Source organism: Molossus molossus, unplaced genomic scaffold (genome assembly GCF_014108415.1).
Source record: "Molossus molossus isolate mMolMol1 unplaced genomic scaffold, mMolMol1.p scaffold_m16_p_21, whole genome shotgun sequence".
Lineage (NCBI taxonomy): Eukaryota > Metazoa > Chordata > Mammalia > Chiroptera > Molossidae > Molossus > Molossus molossus.
Window position 1 is genome coordinate 18,328,341 of NW_023425357.1, and position 19,565 is coordinate 18,347,905.

The window sequence follows — 19,565 nt, forward strand, 5'->3', positions numbered from 1 at the left end:
AACCGCACGACCCAACCAGGGCCGGGGACAAACTGCAACCGAAGCACGTACCCTTAGCGGGAACCGAACCTGGGTCTCTCTGGACCGCAGGCGGACGCTCTAACCGCTGAGCCAAACCGGCCAGGGCACATCCTGCAATTCTTAATTCCCTCCTCCAATCCCCAGGTAATCTGGGAATCCAGGACTTCCCTGACCCAGGGTGGTGCACACAGTGCATGTTTCACAACACACGTTACATGATGGAGCAGCAACTACTAATCAGAACACATTAACGTTTCTTCAGCAATTGATTTTGGGACTGTGGGCACAGGACTGTGGGAAGCAGGCAGGGCTAAGACAGTGGAGCTGCAGACCCTTTCTCTTGGGGACCCACAACCTGGCCTGGCAGACCCAAGCAGGGAGCCCAGTGGTGGGTGACCTACCTTGGTGGCTGGGGGGAGCGGGGTTTTGGCTTCTCCTTTTCCTTCTCCCGCTCTTTCTCTCTGTCTCGGTCTCTGTGCTGTCTGTCCTTCTCATCCCGCTTGGCTCGCTCTCGCTCCCACTCCTCTTTCCTCCGCTGCCGCTCCTTGTCCCGCTCGCGCTCGCGCTCACGCTCGCGTTCCCGCTGCCGGCGCTCCCGTTCTCGGTCTCGCTCCCGCTCGCGCTCGCGCTCTCGCTGTCTGTTCTCTCGCTCTCTCTCCCTTTCCCGTTCCTATGTTGAAAAGCCAAACACATACACACACACACATCAGTTGTGATTTAAACACTTCTAATAAAAAGTACAGAGAAAGCGCAAAAGAGTATGCGAAGGAAAATTAGGGAACAATCTCTGGTGGTAAATGTTTCAGATTCTCCTTAAACACAATGTTAAAGAATGGATTAGATGCTTAATTAGAGTGAAATACAACCTAAGAGTAAACTCTTCCAACCACTACTTCTAGACTAATTAGCATTCAAAGGCCGGTATGAGTTCTGGCTGCTAGCATATGAGCAGTGGCCTCCCTGGCTTCAGACCTTCACGTGCAGAATGGAAAGACAACCGAGACTTCGCAAAGGCTCAGGCCCAGGCACCTAAAACACTCTGCTTAGTAGTGTCTAAAGCAGAGCAGGCACCCCAAAATCGTGTCTCTTGTTTTTTTAAGCACACTCCTTGAACACCTTTTTAAACTATTTCTCTGTTCTCATTCATTCGTTTGCACTAATATTCAAAGTTAAAAGTGAACAAAGTGTAGATCACAGCACACTGGCAGGTTTAGAGCTTTAGGTGGCTTACAAGGCATTGTTGGTAAAGGCCTAAAAGAATGCATTTAATTGGTTAAGCAGGAGAATTATGATGCTACTAAGGAGCCTGAAAAGTAATACAGTTAAGAGGGTGGGACACACTCCCCTGCAAACTTGTATCAATAACCCAATCAGCCCTGGCCGGTTTGGCTCAGCGGTTAGAGTGTTGGCCCACGGACTGAAGGGTCTCAGGTTTGATCCCCAGCCCCGGTCTGGGTCATGCTGGAGGCAACCAAATAATGTGTCTCTCTCACATCGATGTTTCTCTCTCTCTTTTTATCCTCACCCGAGGGCATTTTTGCATCTATCTTCAGACACAGGAGGAGGGAGAGAGAGAAACATCGACGTGAGAGAGACACATCGACTGGTTGCCACCCACACGACCCCAACTGGGGCTGGAGACAAATTGCAACTGAGGCATGTGCCCTTGGCGGGAACCAAACCCGGGACTCTGGTCCGCAGGTTGACACTCTAACCGCTGAGCAGAACTGGCCAGGGCTCTCTCTCTTTCTACCTTTCCCTCCCTCCCACTCATCTCATCTAGAAAAGTCAGTGGAAAAAAAAAAATCCTCAGGTGAAGATTAACAAAAATAAAAGGCATAGTTAAGAACACAGATAAACCCAAGGATGTCTCTGTTCAAATCATCACAAATTTAATTTGTGGATCTGAATTACTTCTTCAATGAGCTAGAGTTAGTACACTGTGCCAACATAATTAAGTTCACATAAAGATCTATAAATAAAACACAGGGGTGATTTTAATGAATCAATCAGTCAAGCTCAGATCTGCAAATCTAAGCCCTACTTACCCGGTAATTGTGGTATGGTTCTGTTTCTGTATATTGCACCCTGAAATTCTCATATTGCCCTCCACGCCAGAACCGTTCTACTTCATAGTCATAATATGGATCTGCATAAGGCTCAAGTCTGAAAACAAAAACAAATAAAATCTTTTCACTTAAAAACAATATTGCAAACATACTACATAAAAATATTAGCAAACAGAATCCAAGACCACATTAAAAAAATAATATAGCATGACTAAGTGGAATTCATTCTAGGAGTGCAAGGTTGAGTCAATATCAGGAAATTTATGAATATACCTCATATGATAATAGACCTAAAGAGAAAAATTATAGAATTCCATCTAAAGAAAATGCCTGTGACAAAAATTCAATACCCTTTCCTGATTAAAATACTCAAGAAAATAGAAAATAATGCCTTCTCAATGTGATAAAACATACGTTCACACTTGAGAATGAAGCCAGCATCTCACTTCAGGGGAACAGGGGAGGCGTCTCCGTAAGACTGGGATGCGGCAGAGAGGCCTGCTGCCTCCCCAATGACCCACTGTTGTGCTGGAAGCACTGCCAGTGCTATCAGACTACAGGTGTCCAAGAAGCATAATGGGAAAAGGAGTGAAATGATTTCTATTTGCAAGTTGAATGATGTTATGCCTGAAAAGTCGAGACTCAATGATAAAACCAATTCAAACAGCCAGAAAAACCTCATAAGGCAGATGGAGAAAAATTAACATATAGAAACCAACATTTTCATATACACAAATAATAATCAGTTAGAGACAGAAGGTAGAGAAAAGTTCATTTCAGCAAGAAATAAGAAAAATACTTAGGAACAAAATACATTTAACCAGAAATATGCAGAACCTATTTAAGAAAAACTTGAAAATACTCTTGAAAGACAAAATGTCACCGCCATCTCCAGTCATCTTCATGGCTTTCTGGTGGCTGCTTTCTAGGAAATCTGTTCTCTGGTGTTTTCAGTGCCCCTGGCAGAGATAACCCAAGGCTGGCTCTGCCAAACGACACAGCTCTTTTTCATCCCAAACAGCCAGACATCTCTCTAACAATCTAACTCAGGAACCACTCAGATACTGATGACATGTGCAAGAAGCCTGCAGCGCTGCAACTGCTACACAGAAAAGGAAGAATACAGTCCCTGGGGCACAGCCTTTCCTGTGACCTTAAAAATACAAACCCAACACAATATATAGCCAATGAAGACCTCAGAAAAACACTTTCCCAAAAGGGTGTATGTGCTCTCTCAAAGGAGGGAGTGCGGCAAATTTGTTTTGGGGAAACTGAGTAAGCAAAATGAAAATGGCCTCTCTCCTGCAGCATTTCTCAGCCTCAGGATATAGTGGACTGAGAAGGGGCATGCAGCACTCCCTCAGCCCACTTCCTCAGAACCACGCCTGGGATGCCCACCAGCTCATAGGGCCTGGGTCTGCAGGAGTCCATAAAATGCTGTCATGAACTCAACCTGGCAATGACTGTCTCCTCAGACACAACCTTGAGGATGAAAGCTGGCAAGAGTGCATTCCTAGGCCCTGGGCGTGTGGCCCGACAGTCTGGCCCTCGTTTACTAAGAAGCACTATTCCACACAAAGACATTGCCGATGACCTTAGTCCTTGAAGCTGACACCCTGTGCATCTTGGGGACCCCTTTTATCTTCTGAATCACAGGCTCCTTCGGGACTCAGGGAGTATTCTCAGTACAGTGCCCCACAACCCCATGCAGAGATGACTTTTTTTTTTTATCCTCACCTGAGGACATTTTTCCATTTTTTGTTCATAGAGTGGGAGGGAGAGAGAGGAAGAGAGAGAGGGAGAGAGAGAGAAACATCAATGTGAAAGGGACACATTGAGTGGCCGCCACCCGCACAACCCAACCAGGGCCGGGGACAAACTGCAACAGAGGTATGCACCCTTAGTGGGAACCGAACTCAGGTCTGTCTGGACCACAGGCCGAGCCAAATTGACCAGGGCAGATAACATTTCTTAATGACTCCTACGCATGAGGTCTTACAAGTCAGGTGGTGCCTGAATACAGTGCCTGAGATGGTGGAAATGGAACTTCTTAAAAAGCTAATTGGGTTGTGTCTATATAGAAAAACATTATTTTTACTAAGTGATCCTGCCAGGTAAATTCTGTTTAATTCCAAATAAAAGTATAAAGGAAAAACCAATAATTTCCCATCCTCTATACCATCTCAGAACACCTCCTCAGGAGTTCTTGAATAGGCAACTTTCCCTTGGGTTCTACAACCAAGTACCTAGCTCCACACAGCCAGACCTAACCACATTAAGGAGGTTCTATGTGACAACTATTCAGAGTTTTTCTACCCCTAGAACTCAGCATCGGGCCTGATGGCCTATGCCTGTGGAACTGAAATCAGTGGTTTCATGCTTTGGTAGGCATCAGAATCACCTGGGGTGGGGGGGGGGGTTGTTAAAAACAGCCAGCAGGGCCCCACCCTCTCTAGAACTTCCGCTAGGCAGCTCTGGGAGAATGCATGCCTAAGCTCCCAGGTGATGCTGCTGCTGGTCCAGAGACCACTCCCGGAGAGCCACAGCTTTCAGTCCTTTTACTACCTATCCCCACTTGGGCTGTAATCTGATTACGACCTTGTGTGTCACTGGGTTAAGGAGCATCTGGGCACAAAGCAGTCACAAAGCAGGGTCCCAGTAAATAAGAACTGTTAAGGTTTGGTCTTTTCAGCCTGTTGTAAAATTCCAACTTAGTTTCTCAGTCACCCTTCCACGTACTCTGCAGAAGGCATCCTGCTTTGCCAGCTGTTACATATGAGGGCTGGCCGACTCGAGTGCTGAAGGGAGCTGGCCTTGTTTGGGTGGAGAAAGGGCCTGCTCTGCCCTGGTGCCCTTCTGCAGCCAACAGGGGCAATTTCTGCCCACTTCCCCAGGCCCAGCCTCATCACCCGCCTTGAAGATGCCAGTACAGCTGGCCCACAGCCCTCCTCAGAGGTCTGAGTTCTAAGCCCCTTCTCACAGTTTTTCAGTTTCAACAGTCCCCCCCACCCCCACCATGGCAGCTACTCCTGCAGTTGCTACCTCTTTCTGCTTCTGAAGCCACCTAGAAGGCATGTATTTATGTTAAATGCTCTCTATTAAAATAGCTGGCTGGTTTCTCCTGGCCAACACAGCCCTTGCACTGATTGCCATCAGAAAACAGCTGGGGCACCTTCCCACCTGACACACGCCAGGACCCTGTTCCCAGAGGTCTGGACCAGGTCTGGGTGGGGCCTGGCATGTGCATGTCACAAAAGCCTTGGTTAATTCTGATGCACAGCAGATGTTGAAAAAAAACAAATAAAACACAAGTAAAAACCTGGCTCCAAGGCCTGTTCTCAGAAGCTTCAGTGTCTGAGAGTCCTGCAGCCTCTATCCTCCCGTTAGAGAAGGCAGCAGACACAGGGCAGGGCGGCAGCACAGCTGTTTGTGCAGCTAAGGCCACCACAGAACCAGCCTCGCCAGACTGCTCCTCATCAGGCACACTTTCTGGGTCCATGCTCCAGCCAGGACAGGAAACTGTGTTAAGGATGGACCCTGGCCACTTTTCTCACCACTCACAAGAACCACACTCAGAGCAGGTTCTGTATAAACTAGCTCCTATGACTCACAAACACCCCCCTAGACAAGAACTGTGTCATCACCTTCACTTACACTACAAAGAGGTGAGGTCTCAAGACCGGTGGCGATATGCCCTCGGCAGCAGACCCAGTTCTCATTCAGACACTGTCTGTGATCTAACACTTTCCCCACCCACAGAAGTAAAAACAAAAGTTTTAACTACTCTTTAAATCTCTACCCCTTCGACCTCTGAGCTGTTAGCTACCGCAACAAGGTGTGGACACTAGAGCATCCTCCCTGCTCCTCTGCAAGCAGAAAGCCCAGGGAGTGTAACCTGCAAACAGAGGGCCTTGAGACAGCCTAATTAATGCAGCAGTTCTCAACCTGTGGATCGCAACCCCTTTGGGGGTTGAACGACCCTTTCACAGGGATCGCCTAAGACATAACAGTAGCAAAATTAGTTATGAAGTAGCAATGAAAATAATTTTATGGTTGGGGGTCACCACAACATGAGGAACTGTATTAAAGGGTTGTGGCATTAGGAAGGCTGAGAACCACTGGCCTAGTGGGTCCAAGTCAACATGACTGAATCCTGCAACACAAGCATTGTATGTATTCCTTTTTTCTGCACCTTTTACAGTCATTTCAGCCAGTGTCAGCAATGATAACTTTACAGTAGCCAATGTTAATGAATAAAAGCATTGTTATAAGACTAAGATGGTGCTAAAGCCAGTTTCAGATCTTTGGGGTGTGGGATCCGGTCATGTTGTCCCGTGACCTGAGCCCACACCACACTGGCTACTCAGGAGAAATATGACCTGTTTCTATTCCCTTAGAAGCAAGCACAACAAACCTGGGCTTTCCCCTGGGAGCAGAAGCACTGGGAGATAAGTGCTGTACTTATTACACAATTTCTAAAGACCTGATTTACATTTTTCAACCACATGCACTTCCGTTGTAATTACCTATATAAGACCAGTAATAAAATATCTGGCAGAAGAAACAATGACAGCATTTACAATGGGAAATCACACCTCCCATGCTCCTGGATTTTAGTCACAAATTTCATAGGTTTTCCTGGTTCCTGGGTAACTTGGGGAGAGGTGAGGAGAAGACTTATGGGGCTTCAAGAACATCTGTTAAAAACTCAGAACTCGCCCTGGCCAGTTTGGCTCAGCGGTTAAAGCATCAGCCTGCAAACCAGAGAAAAACTCTCAGAGCTCAAAGGATCCCAAATGGGCCGGATCCTTCCCCCCAGTCACATGGACCTGACACAAAACTAAAACATTGTCATCATGGAAGCAGAACACTGAGGAAAGTCAATTGCAAAATGTCTGAAATTATCTCAGGGATATCATTTTCAGTCCAGAGAGAGTGGGCCAGCATCTGCCCCCCATATGCCAGGGGGAACCCTATGTGCTGTTGCTCTCCAGGACCCAAGCCCCACATAGCTGGGGACAACTTAATTCTCTTTCAAAAGGGAATGAAGAGTCAAACCATTCCTTACGTTGTATCTCTGACATCTCTTGTGATCCGATAATTCCAATCTCGAAAAACTTCATTTTCTTTGTCAAACTCCCGCTCATCTTCACCAATAGTCACAGTAAACCTTTTCTCTTCAAAATCAGGCTCCTGTTCTTTTCGAATGGTTGCTTTTTTTAAAACCTACCATTGTGAGAAGAAGCCAACACCAGTTACTGTTAGGAAAACCAAAGGGAAGCCTGTCTTGAGTTGACCCACGGAGGCTGGCCAGTGTGGCTTGAGTGGCGTGGCTGAGTGCTCAGTGGGCGAGGCTACCTGAGCTCTATGCCCTGGTGGACACAGGGTGCCATGTGCCTTTGGTGGGAATGGAGAGCCCTACCCCTGTACACAGCTGCACCTGGCAGTCAGGTCAGGCCCATGAAGCAGCACCATGGAGCTCACTCACACTCCGGGAAGGGTGGCGAAGGTGGCTGCTTCCTAACAGCCCTGGCATTGAAACGGGGAGTCCCAGACATTCATTCAGCGTGAGGGCCAAGTGTGGAGAGGAAGGTAAGTCTGCTCATGGCAGAAAAGGCACCACTCAAGTCTCAGAGGAAAGAAAGCGTGAATTATGTACCATGGGAAGGAGAATTTTGTTTTAGTCATTTCACTGAAGAGAAACCAATGCAGGAGGCTCAGAAAATAGCCTGAACATCCAGGGCCAAAATGTGGACTGGAGTAAAGGAGGAGAAAGAGGGAAGGCCCATGTTCACATCGAGGCTCTCCAGAAGACTGGCCACTCAGGGGTAGCAGGGTGTGCTGACTCTGGGGAGTGGCTCTAAGTGACCGGGGGCTCTAGCATCAGCTGGGTGTGGTCCAATGATGCTAAGCCACGTGAAGACAGGAGCCCACATTCTAGGCTGGGAATCTCTAGCCTTCTGGGCTTGGTCATGACCTAGTATGCCTCAGACAGAAATCATTTTCCGTTTTCTAGCTCTTAAAAACAAAATAAAACAAACAAACAAGAAACCACACATAGAAATACAGCCCTCACTTCAGAGGCTTTACTCAGATTCTGATCACTGTCTTTGGATCAAGAAAATGCTGGTTTTGCGCAAGGATAACCACTAATAGTTTTCTGCAGAGTTCTGTTACCTCCTTTGCCTGCCGAAGTCCTCTTTCCCAGGCACTCTCTGTGGGGGGTTCTGGAGGGGGTGGAGGCAAAATTTCATCAACTACTGGTCCACCCTATTAAAAAATGAGCAGGGAAAGTTGAGAAAGCAAGCAAAACTTTATTATTTATTAAAAAAAATTTTTTTTCTTTATTAACTTTAGAGAGAGAGGGAGAGGGATAGAAACATCGATGAGAGAGAACATCAATTGGCCACCTCCTGCATGCCCCTCAATGGGGATTTGGCCCACAACCTGGTCATGTGCCCTTACCAGGAATCAAACCGGCGACCTCTTGGTGCATGGGTCAATGCTCAATCACTGAGCAACACCAGCTGGGTGGCAAGCAAAACTTTATAATCTATAAAGAAACTAGCAAAAATACCTGGAAGCATCTGGAAGGCAGCTCTGTGACTGACATCACAGAAATGCCTTTTATACAAGGCATATTAATGTACTTTAAGCTAGAGAGTCACAAACAGCTTAGATGTCTGATTTGCTAACAATTAAAAAAAAAAGAGGTATTCACGCACCCAAGGGTTGGCAGGCATCAGAGGGTGAGGTCCAAGAGGTGGGGCACCATTAGGCGGGAAAGGTTCAGCTTTGGTGATTAGGGAGTAGTTGCCCTTGTCGTTGACTCCAGGGTGTATAAACCTACAATTCATTCCCCAGGTACAGTTACCTAAGGAAACAAAAGTTAGGTCAGAATGTGTCTGCGAGAGCCTAAGTGCATGAGGCCAGCTTTCTGCCTGCTTTGCTTGGGCTTTCCTGAGAGCCTACGACATGTCAGACAGTGTACTAAGCACACTCACAGGTTATTGGTGTCACCCTCCACCCTGCAAGGTGCGTGAGCCTGAGTATGGACAGGCCAAAGCCAATCAGTTGCAGTGTAAATGTGTGTGGGCTCGCTCCTCACACCTGAGCCTCCCATCTCCACTTGCACACACAACCAGGTCCTTGGCAGGCAGGCTTGAACAGTCACAGGCCAGACCCTCAGCCTGGGAGTAAGCAATATTTCCTAAAGGGCTTCTGAAGGGGGCTGGATATGTGTTAGAGGAAATACAGCTTCTGTTCCAAGATCACCATATGAATAGTTAATTTTCCCTTCAAAACAGAAAAATCCAAGAGCTTCCCAGACAGTTAGAGGCGGACCCTGCTCTGTGGGTTTAATGCTCAGAGACACTATGCCCCCAGTGAGAGCCACAGGTGCACATACAGGAGCATGAGTCTGACTCAAAACCCACTCATACTGAAATAGAAATCGAGAAGCATAAAAATGAACAGAATTCTGCAAGCTTGTCCCATGGTGGTCTTTACCAGCTCTGTAAATGTGCATTTCTCCTATCAAAAGCCTCAGAAACCACTTCAGTATATTTCTGGTACTTAAAACACATTAACAATGATAATATATTAGGTGTTTATACTTTACAAAAAGAAACATCATCTTTTAGTATTATTCAATAATGAGAATGTCAGGGTTATTCAAGGAAACTACTTACCTTTCAGCACAGAAGGGAAGAAGTTAAAGTTTTAAATCTAATCAGTGAGTAAACCATTTCTAAAAAACTTAATTTTTAGAGTAATACGTACACAGGCTCAAAAATAAATATGGCACACAATATCTTAGTTTTAAAAATATTTTTCAATAGATTAACATGTAGTTAAATTTTAAACTATTTAGAAATAATATATCCATTTCTAAACATGACATTCCACTTGAACATTTCTGTCAACAAAACCATTTTCCTAGTGCAATGTAAATAAAGAAATAACCATTTGGTATCTGGGAAAAAGCTACATTTTACCTTTTAAACATTATGAATACATACACTTGTATTAAAACCAACTTAATATATTGATCTAAATTAAATATGAAATAAAGCATATTTATTTTATTTTTTTATCCTCATCCAAGGACATTTTTGTATGTATCTTCAGATAGAGCAGGAGGAAGTGAGGGAGGAAGAGAGAAAGAGAAACATCAATGTGAGAGAGACACACTGGTTGCCACCCACATGACCACAACCAGGGCTGGGACAGACTGCAACTGAGGTACGAGCCCTTAGCGGGAACTGAACCCAGGCCGACATTCTAACTGCTGAGCCAAAATGGCCAGGGCAAAATAAAGCATATTTAAAATTGCTTCTCTGGAAATGCAAAAATGAAAAACTAACTTTTAAATTCCTAGAAGTCTTTGAGTAATCACATATAAGCCAAAGGGAAATTATTGTACTAGAAGGGGTACAAAAATCCCAGTCTCAGGAGGTTTGAAGAAAAAGACTAGGCAGTCACATTTAAATAAAAAATTTCAAGGGGGTGGGAGGAATGGGAAGAGATAAACTAAAGAACTTACATGCATATATGCACAACCAGTGGATACAGACATTAGGTTGGGGAAAGTAGCATGGGGGTGGCAGCAGGGAGGAGGGGGGTCAAAGGGGGACATCTGCAATACTTTCAACAATAAAAAATAATTAAAAAAAAATTTCAATACACTATCAATTTCACCATTTCACTCTTACAAAACACATAATTGCCTTCCATGTTGCTTTTGTAGTTAAAAAAGTAAAAGCTGCCTGACCGTTGTGGCTCAGTGAATTATTGAATGTTGGCCCACGGACTGAGAGGTCTGGGTTCAATTCCAGGCCAGGGCACATGACCGGATTGTGGACTTGATTCCCCAGTAGGGGGCGTGCAGGAGGCAGTGATTGATGTCTCTCACATCGATGTTTCTATCTCTTTCTCTTGGTCTCTTTAAAAAAAAATAAAAACACATTTTTAAAAAAAGGTAAAAGCTTGCCCTGTCCAGTTTGGCTCAGCGGTTAGAGCATCAGCCTGTGGTCCAGAGAGACATGGGTTCGGTTCCCGCTAAAGGCATGTACCTCGGTTGCAGTTTGTCCCTGGCCCTGGTTGGGTCATGTGGGTGGCAGCTACTCGATGTGTCCCTCTCACGTCGATGTTTCTCTCTCTCTCTCTTCCTCTCTCTCCCTCCCACTCTATCTGAACAAAAAATGGAAAAATGTCCTTGGGTGAGGATTAAAAAAAAAAAAGGTAAAAGCTCATTGTAGATTTCTATCTCTTTCCCTTCCTCTCTAAAAAAAAATCAATAAAAACATATTTAAAAAGGTAAAAGCTTATTGTAGAAAATTTGCAAGTACAGGAAAATATTAACATTATAAACCACAACTTTCCTATAATTTTTTTTAACCTAATATATACTTGGATGGTAGATACACATGAGGAAAGTGGGGGCAAGAGCAGGGCATGTGCCCCTCTGAGACACTGGTGAGTGACAGAAGCCTGACCCCTTAGAGCCTCCTGCTCCTGGGTATGCGAAGATCCTTGCTGAGTGTATGCCTGGACCCCTGGCCACCAAAGAGGATAGATGTCCAGCAAATATAGCCAGAAATAGAGCAGTTGGAACAGTACAACCCCATTAGCCTTTTGAAAGTAAATTTTTATCTGAGTTAAAGAAAAAAAAGTCTAGAAGGATACACCCTGAACTGCTGGGGTTGTGGAAGGAGAAAGACTTTTTTATCTTTTATTGTCTTGACTCCTATTAGCACATATTACTTTCATAATTTAAAAAAGCAATTTAGCCCTGACCAGTTTGGCTCAGCGGTTAGAGCATCAGCCTGAGGACTGAAGAGTCTGGGCTTTGATTCACAGTCAAGGGCACATACCTGGGCTGCAGGTTCAATCACTGGCCCCAGTCTGGGCAATGCAGGAGGCAACCAATCAATGTCTTTCACATTGAAGTTTCTTTCTCTCTCTCTCTCCCTTCCTCCCTTTCACTCTGTCTAAAAATCAATGGAAAAATATCCTTGGGTGAAGATTAACAACAACAACAACAAAAGAAATTTATTTGGAAAAAAAATTATTTGGGAAATAGACCTTTCGGTTTTAAAATTGTATGGTGGTCTGCTTCTGAATAAAACTTCTCAAACACAAAAGTTATGTGGATCGTGCCTCTGACTGGATGAACAAATAGGCTCACAATTATATAAGGACATGGATATCAGCCAGAAGAGAACTGAAGAAATGGAAACAGCTGTGACAGGCGGTTCAGTGGGACAAGTTTCTTCATCTTGGCACACACAGGGCTTCAAAGGCAATGATACTGTTCTATTTCTTAACTTGGATGGTGGGCACATCAGTAATTGTTTTACTCATTTATTATTCTTTATGCTTGTGTAAACATTATATTTTATATATTAAATACTTCATAATGAAACTAAATAAAAGGAATACATGTAAACAAAGAATATCCAAATTTCTCTAAAAGGTATTCAGCACACTCTCTATGCCTCCAGGGCCCTCCACAGAGGTAGTTATCAATTTATGGAGGATTCAGTCAGTGTACCCATCCCTACTTTTCCCTGGTTTTATTATACACACTGTGCTGAATCTTGCTTTTCTTCACTGTATATATCTACAAAAAAGGAACCTGCAGGCTCAACAGCAAAAAACCCAAACTCTTATCAGTGAAACAGACAATATATGCAGGAAACCTAATGGGCCCCAGTAGAAATCAAGGAAACTAGACATAGAGACGACAGGAAATAAAATCCACATCCCCCACGCCAGCAACCCACTGGTCACAACTCACATACTACACTAGCCCAAAGACTCCATCTCTCCCATGGTGTGAAATGTCAGAAGAAGAAAGCACACTGTGGGCATATGTTTTGAGCATGAACACCAGGTTTTAACATTGCTGATTGTTGGTTCCACTGGTGATGAGCACAGTGCAGTGCTGATTATTGTGTTTTGGCTGTGCTGTCCGTGTCTGCAATGCATCTTACTAGAACAGCTGAAATAATTTACAGTATCTGTTTTCCATACAAAGTACTTGCTTCACACTAACATTTTAACTAAAGACTTCCTTATTTCTAAATAAGACATAGTGATCTTATTTAAATATATTATAATTTACTCCCATTTCTTGTTAGTCTAAATAACTCAGAATAGATCATAATCAGATTGTAAATATAAAATGTTTAAAGTACTTCATGACAGGAAGCCATAATATTCAAATCTAATAATTAAATACTAAGAACACACCTAAGCTCTACAAATGCATATTCTCACAGGCATAAGTCCAATGAACCATCACATACAAACTTGTAATGGCACTAACACCAAGAACTCACATGTCCTTCCATTTCCCATGCCACAGAGAACGGAGACAAACATGGTAGATAGCTACAGTCACATCCAGCAGTATTCTGGGATATTTTAACTTCTTTAAGGAATAAATTCATTATGTTAGCTGAAAAAAATTAAAATAATTTCTGGACTGCTTCTTTATAAGTAATGTAAACTTGAAACCACCAGTCAGTCCTCTAACTTTTCAGTCTCAGGACCCCAAAGAGCCTTTGTATGAATGGGTTAACCTGATATTTACTGTACAAATTAAAACTGAGAAAATTTAAAGACCTCATATATAGCATAATTTGTTAATGTTAGCATAAATGTTTTACGAAGAATAGCTATATTAAGAAAATACTTAGTGATATGAGTAGTATTGTTTTCTTTTTTGCAAATCTTTTTAATGCTGACACAGAATAGAAGATAGCTGGGTTCTCACGTCTGCTTCTGCATTCAATTTGCTGTGCCGGGTTTTTTAATTGAAAATCCAGCCGCAGGTAGAGATGAAGCTGGACAAGGAAGGGACATTTTAATAGCTTTTTCAGATACTCTTGGATGTTCTTTGATGTTACACCAAACTGGACAAGTGAAGTCTTCTTCAGTTAGCCACAACACAGGATCTGTAACTCTATCACTGAACTTTTCTGACTCTGCTCTACTAGTCTATCTTAAACTCTGAATAAATCTTCAACCCAGGAATAATTTTGTAACATCACCCAGTGGTCATTTGAAAAAGTTCAATGAACACTAAAAAGCTGTCAAGGAATTTTGGCTCTCCAAAATTCTAATTTTCACTTGAGAGCTCAAATTTCATTATTCACAATAGATATTATCAGATGTTCTTGAAGTGGAAGGCTTGCTTGATGAGTCTTTGAGATGACTTGGTTCTGCACCACCTTGGTGTGTCATGGTCCTTCCTACAAGTGAACGTGCGCCCCATGGGAAGAGCGGCTGGCTCAGCTCGCAGTGAAAACCTCGAACATGCCCTCCCTGGAGATGACCTTTGCACTTCAGTGTGCAGCAGAGGGGCTCCATGCGTATTTCCAATTTCATCATACTGAATATAAAAAAAAAAGATATATACTAAGGGCTCTTACTGGGGTGATGAAAATATTCTACAACTGGATTGTGTTGATGGCTACACAACTTGAGAGTCGCAGGTTCGATTCCGGTCAAGGCTGAGTACTTTGGTTGCGGTTCAGTCCCTGGCCCTTGTTGGGGTCGTGTGGGAGGCAACCAATTGATGTGTCTCTCTCACATCGATGTTTCTCTCTTCCTCCCTCCCACTCTATCTGAATGGAAAAATATCCTCGGGTGAGGATTGAAAAAAAATCACTAAATTGTATACTTAAAATAGGCAAATTTTATGGAATATAAATTATACCTCAATAAAGTTTTTTTTTTGTTTTTTTTTTAAAGACCGATACTCGCCCAGCCAGTGTGGCTTGATGGTTGAGCACTGACCCCCTGCACCAACAGGTTGACGGTTCAATTCCTGGTCAGGGTACATGCCCAGGTTGTGGGCCCTATCCCTTGTGGGGGGCAAGCAGGAGGCAGCCAATGGATGTTCTCTCTCATCAATGTTTCTGTCTCTCTCCCCCTTCCTCTTTCTTTAAAAAAAATCAATAAAAACAGAAAAAATAAAATGTTTCAATCTGTATTCCTAAGTACATTGTGCTGTCAGTGGTCACAAATATTAATGTCATTTAGGCAATTAAATGATTCAAATGATGATCACAACTTGTAATAGAAACATACTTAATGAACTTATAATTATTTTTCAAATTAAGATATAACTCATATACCACAAAATATCACCATTTAAAAGTATATAATTCAGCCCTGGCCGGTTTGGCTCAACAGTTAGAGTGTCGGCCTGCAGACCAAAGAGTCACGGGATTGATTCTGGACAAAGGCACGTACCTCAATTGTGGCTGGTCCCCGAAGTTGGTTGGGGTTGTGCGGGAGGCGGCCAGCCGATGTGTCTCTCTCACATTGATTCTCTCTCTCTCTCTCTGTCTCTCCCCCTCTCCCTTCTATCTGAAGATAAATGGAAAAATATCCTCGGGTGAGGATTAAAAAAAAAAAAAAGATGAGAAAAAAAAGTATATAATTCAAAGTTTGTAACTTTGAGTATATTCAAAGTTGCGCAATCACCACCACTAATTCCAGAACATTTCATCACCCCAAGAGGAAACCCTGTACTCATTAGACATCATCCCCTTGCTGTTCCCACTCCCTGGTCTATACAACTAATCTACTTCCAGCCTCTATGGATCTGCTCATTCTGGACAGTTCACTTAAATGAAAATGTACAGTATACGGCCATTTATGTCGTTTCTTTCTTTCACTTAGCACAGTGTCCTCAATGTTCATCCATGTTGTAGTATATCAGCACTTCATTCCTCATTATAGCTGAATAATACTCCATTGTATGAGTAAACCAAATTTCATTTATCCACCATCAGTTGATGGACATTTGGGTTGTTTCCACTTTTTGGATATTGCGAATAATGCTGTTATGTTCAGGTACAATTTCTGTGTGGATGTTTTCATTTCTTCTAGATGGATACTAAGAAATGGAACTGCTGGGTCATACGGTAGCTCTATCCTTCACTTTCTGAGTTGATACATCATTTTACATTCCCACCAGCAGTGTATGAGAGTTCCACTTCTCTGCTTCCTCACAAAACACAACAAACTTCCATTTTTAAAGTGACTTCTACCATCAGAGGAAACTTAAATGTATCTGTCTCAATTTAATACCAAGCTTAAATATTGCAGGTAAGCAAAAACATTTATATCCCAAAACTTTCTCACAACTAAGAAAAAGCAGGAATTATGTTCTAGAACACTGAAAAAACCCAACCATTTCCTTTTGTACTATGTCACAATTCTCTGTAGAATAAACAAGCAGTATAGGAGGAAAGTTAAATATATTTTTTAAATATTCCTGAAACAAGTTACTGATCATGCCCAATTAAGCTGCAAAATGGCCGCTTGCCACTAGCTTCAGATTCTTCTACTGTAGAAAGCCTTACCTACTTGTTTCACTCCCTGAAATCCAAACTTAGCACTTAGTTTGACCCTGGAGGCACCTCACTCCTATTGTGAGGTGACCCCATGACGTCCATGGAGATAGTGTTCTGTTCTTGTCCACTGGGAATCTCCTGATGATGCTGATCTGCAGTTCCAGCAACAACTTCACTTCATTTGCATACCTGCTTCTCTCACTAAATTCTAGACACTACATTCCAGCGATGTGGCTGCAGCACCTGGACCAGAGCCTGCGCTGCCCCCTGCCGTGGGAGCCTCTGGCTAGTTCTAACCAGCTGGCCAGGCTTCTGATCCCCCAGTTTGTGAAGAGTGCTAACTGGAAATGACTGCAAGTATATTTATGTTATATGTACATAATTGCTCCATTGCTTTAATCTAGAAATTTCAGAGATATATTAACATTCATTCTCAAATCATTATGGAAAGGTCTTCTGCTTTAGTTTTCTGAAATACCGATACTTCAAATACTTTCTAAAATGTATTGCCTGCTTATCTTAGGGTGGCTCTGCTACTCACAATGTAACATCCACTCTACAGCACACGACTATGCCAGCTGTCCTCCCTTGGGCACAGAAGAGCCCATGGCATGTAGTCGAATCAAACCGTTTTTGGCTCGGTAGAAACAATAAGCACGTCAACAGCACAGGCCAAGGGCACATGCCCTGAGGAGCAAGCTGACCTGGGTCCTGAGTGCACTGGTCCCTCAGGTCCCATGAACTCTTATCATCAGGTCATCCCTTGGTACAAGGAATAGGGTCATTCAAGGGCCACTCAAAGTACAGAGCTACCTCTCTGTGAGATGAGACTCTACTGTGCCCCTCAACCCTGCCCTCCCCATGCGGTCAGCACACAGCTCCCTAGAGCCTCATCAAGTGCCTCTAAGTACTCAGGCTCACACAACTCTCTGCCCCTCCAAGCCTCCCCTGCTTTCTGGCTTCAGAGTAGTACTTTGGGTCCAGGAGAAAGAATTCTGGCTTCTGGAGAAGGGGGACTTTGAGGGACTAAAGAGAGTGAATATTGTATATTTTGTACCTTTAACCTGGTCTCTGAATGGTATGGAATTTGATATTGGTGGAAGAAGAGTGGACAATGGTGTCACAACATCTGGAAAAGAAGTACAGGAAGGTCTTGTGAACTTTAGACGGTACACGCAGGCTGGGTCAGTGAGCAAAGTCATCAAGAGTCAGAGTAAAATTAAAAGAAAAGCATCTTCCTACCTATCCAAGGAAAATGCTGAATTACAAGACATACACCCAAACTACTGCTGCACATCAGAGAAACCTTAAGATTGGAAATTCTCATTTCTATTTCCAAATCTCCCAAGACTTTAGTCCGGATTTTTCAACAAGATTGTATCATACTGCCACCTGTTACTGCTTCTTGGCTCACACCATTAGTTATCAGGAGAGAGGAAGCCTTGATGCTTTCAGAGGCTGTCCCTTTGCTATTTAGAAATCCATTTCAAATGAAGGATATATTTCTAATACATCTTGCAGAAGAGTGGTAATTTTCCTTACAGACGTGGAAAAAGGTCAAAACTGGTGCCTGGGCATTTGGCCTTATTAAAAAAAACACAACACTTAGAAATATGATTGACACTGTCTATATTAAAGTCATGGGTCTGTTCTAGACAACTGGACCTGGAACCACAAGTGTAAAAATAACCAGGCTGGTCCACTCTGAGTTAGTCATTCAAGTGATAAATGGACCAATAAAAGAATCTACTGTTTCACATCACCACACCGCCATTGCCACCACAAACTGTCATACTCTGGCCTGAAAAATAGCCTAACACAGGCTCCAGGGCACTCGACAAGGCTGAATCACCACCACAGTCCCAGGAAAAGCCAAGGCCACACAAATGTGCCGTGCAGAGGCCCGTCACTCAGACAATTACCTTTCATGAAGAATCGGCAGGTGGGACGAGGCCTCACCTTCCTGTCACTGGGGTCCTTTACTTCGCCCTCTTCCAGATCATCATCCTGAAACAGAGGACAATGTGACTTGCAGAGGGAATCGTCTTAACAAGAGGGAAGAGGCAGGAGGGGGCATCTACCAGCGGACATGGTTTTCACCAAACCAGAAAGGATATGGTCATAAGACCCATGTCTGGGCCACTTGCCATTTTCCAAACCTCAGATTCCTCATTCGCATAACGGGGAATTCAAAGCTTACCTATAAAACTGAGAATTCCATGAAAGAACACTGAGTAAAAATACTGTGAAGCATGTAATGCATGGGACAAACCTGAGTTTCATTATATTTCCCTTCATTATCAATTCTGGGCAGAATATGGTTACATTTCAGGTTTTTAATATTTTGTACATTTAGAACAAATTATATTATGTCCTTCAAATTCAACACTAACTTCCTCTAATTTAAAAGTCTGGGTATGGGCCCTGGCCAGTGTTGCTCAGTGGTTAAGAGTGTTGGCCTTTGCACCAAAGGGTCATTGGTTCAATTCCCTGTCAAAGGCATGCACCTGGGTTGCAGGTTTGAACCCCGGCCCCAGTCAGAGCACATGTGGGAGGCAACCAATTAATGTGTCTTACACATTGATGTTTCTCTCTCTCTCCCCCCCCCTCCCTCCCTCCTTCCCTCCCACTCTTTCTAAAAATCAATGGAAAAAATATCCTTGGGTGAGAATTATAAACAAGGTCTGGGGGTGGGGAGGAGAGAATTTAGGTAACAAGTCAGCAATGCCACCTGGTCAGTTTTGTGGACCCACCTTTCGTTTCAGATCTAGGTCCTTCTCTTTCTTTCTTAGTCCAAAGTTCTTAATCTCCGTTTTAAAACTTTAGAATAACGTCGAAGCTTGAAAAAGACTGAAGCCCAGGATTCTAAAGAGCAGCCACAACCTGGACCACGGCCCAGTGCCCTCCCCAGCTCCCACTGCCCCAGGGCCTCAGTCCCCACCAATCTGTGCCCCTTGTTAACACTGACCTGCACACTCCCTCTCACCTGTGCCTCTCAGATGAGACCACCCCTACCCCTAGCCCAAGCAGGTATCCAGCTGCCCTGCTGACATCTCTGCTGGGTCTGTCCAGGATTACACTCCTCATTGCCCCACATCCC

General features: G+C 43.7%; 1 protein-coding gene across 3 annotated transcripts in view; it reads right to left on the reverse strand.

Annotated features, from left to right (window-relative positions):
• ZC3H18 (zinc finger CCCH-type containing 18) overlaps positions 1 to 19,565 on the reverse strand; it is a 53,929-nt gene that overhangs the window by 25,267 nt on the left and 9,097 nt on the right. For 2 of the 3 annotated variants that reach the window (XM_036274949.1, XM_036274948.1), the window contains exons 2-8: positions 18,388 to 18,472; positions 17,523 to 17,594; positions 8,816 to 8,964; positions 8,268 to 8,360; positions 7,159 to 7,316; positions 2,070 to 2,187; positions 423 to 691 (exon numbers count right to left, since the gene is read on the reverse strand). In XM_036274949.1, coding sequence (XP_036130842.1) covers positions 423 to 691; positions 2,070 to 2,187; positions 7,159 to 7,316; positions 8,268 to 8,360; positions 8,816 to 8,964; positions 17,523 to 17,594; positions 18,388 to 18,472 — 944 coding nt within the window. The remainder of the gene's footprint in view (positions 1 to 422; positions 692 to 2,069; positions 2,188 to 7,158; positions 7,317 to 8,267; positions 8,361 to 8,815; positions 8,965 to 17,522; positions 17,595 to 18,387; positions 18,473 to 19,565) is intronic. The other variant, XM_036274947.1, reaches the window with a different exon arrangement.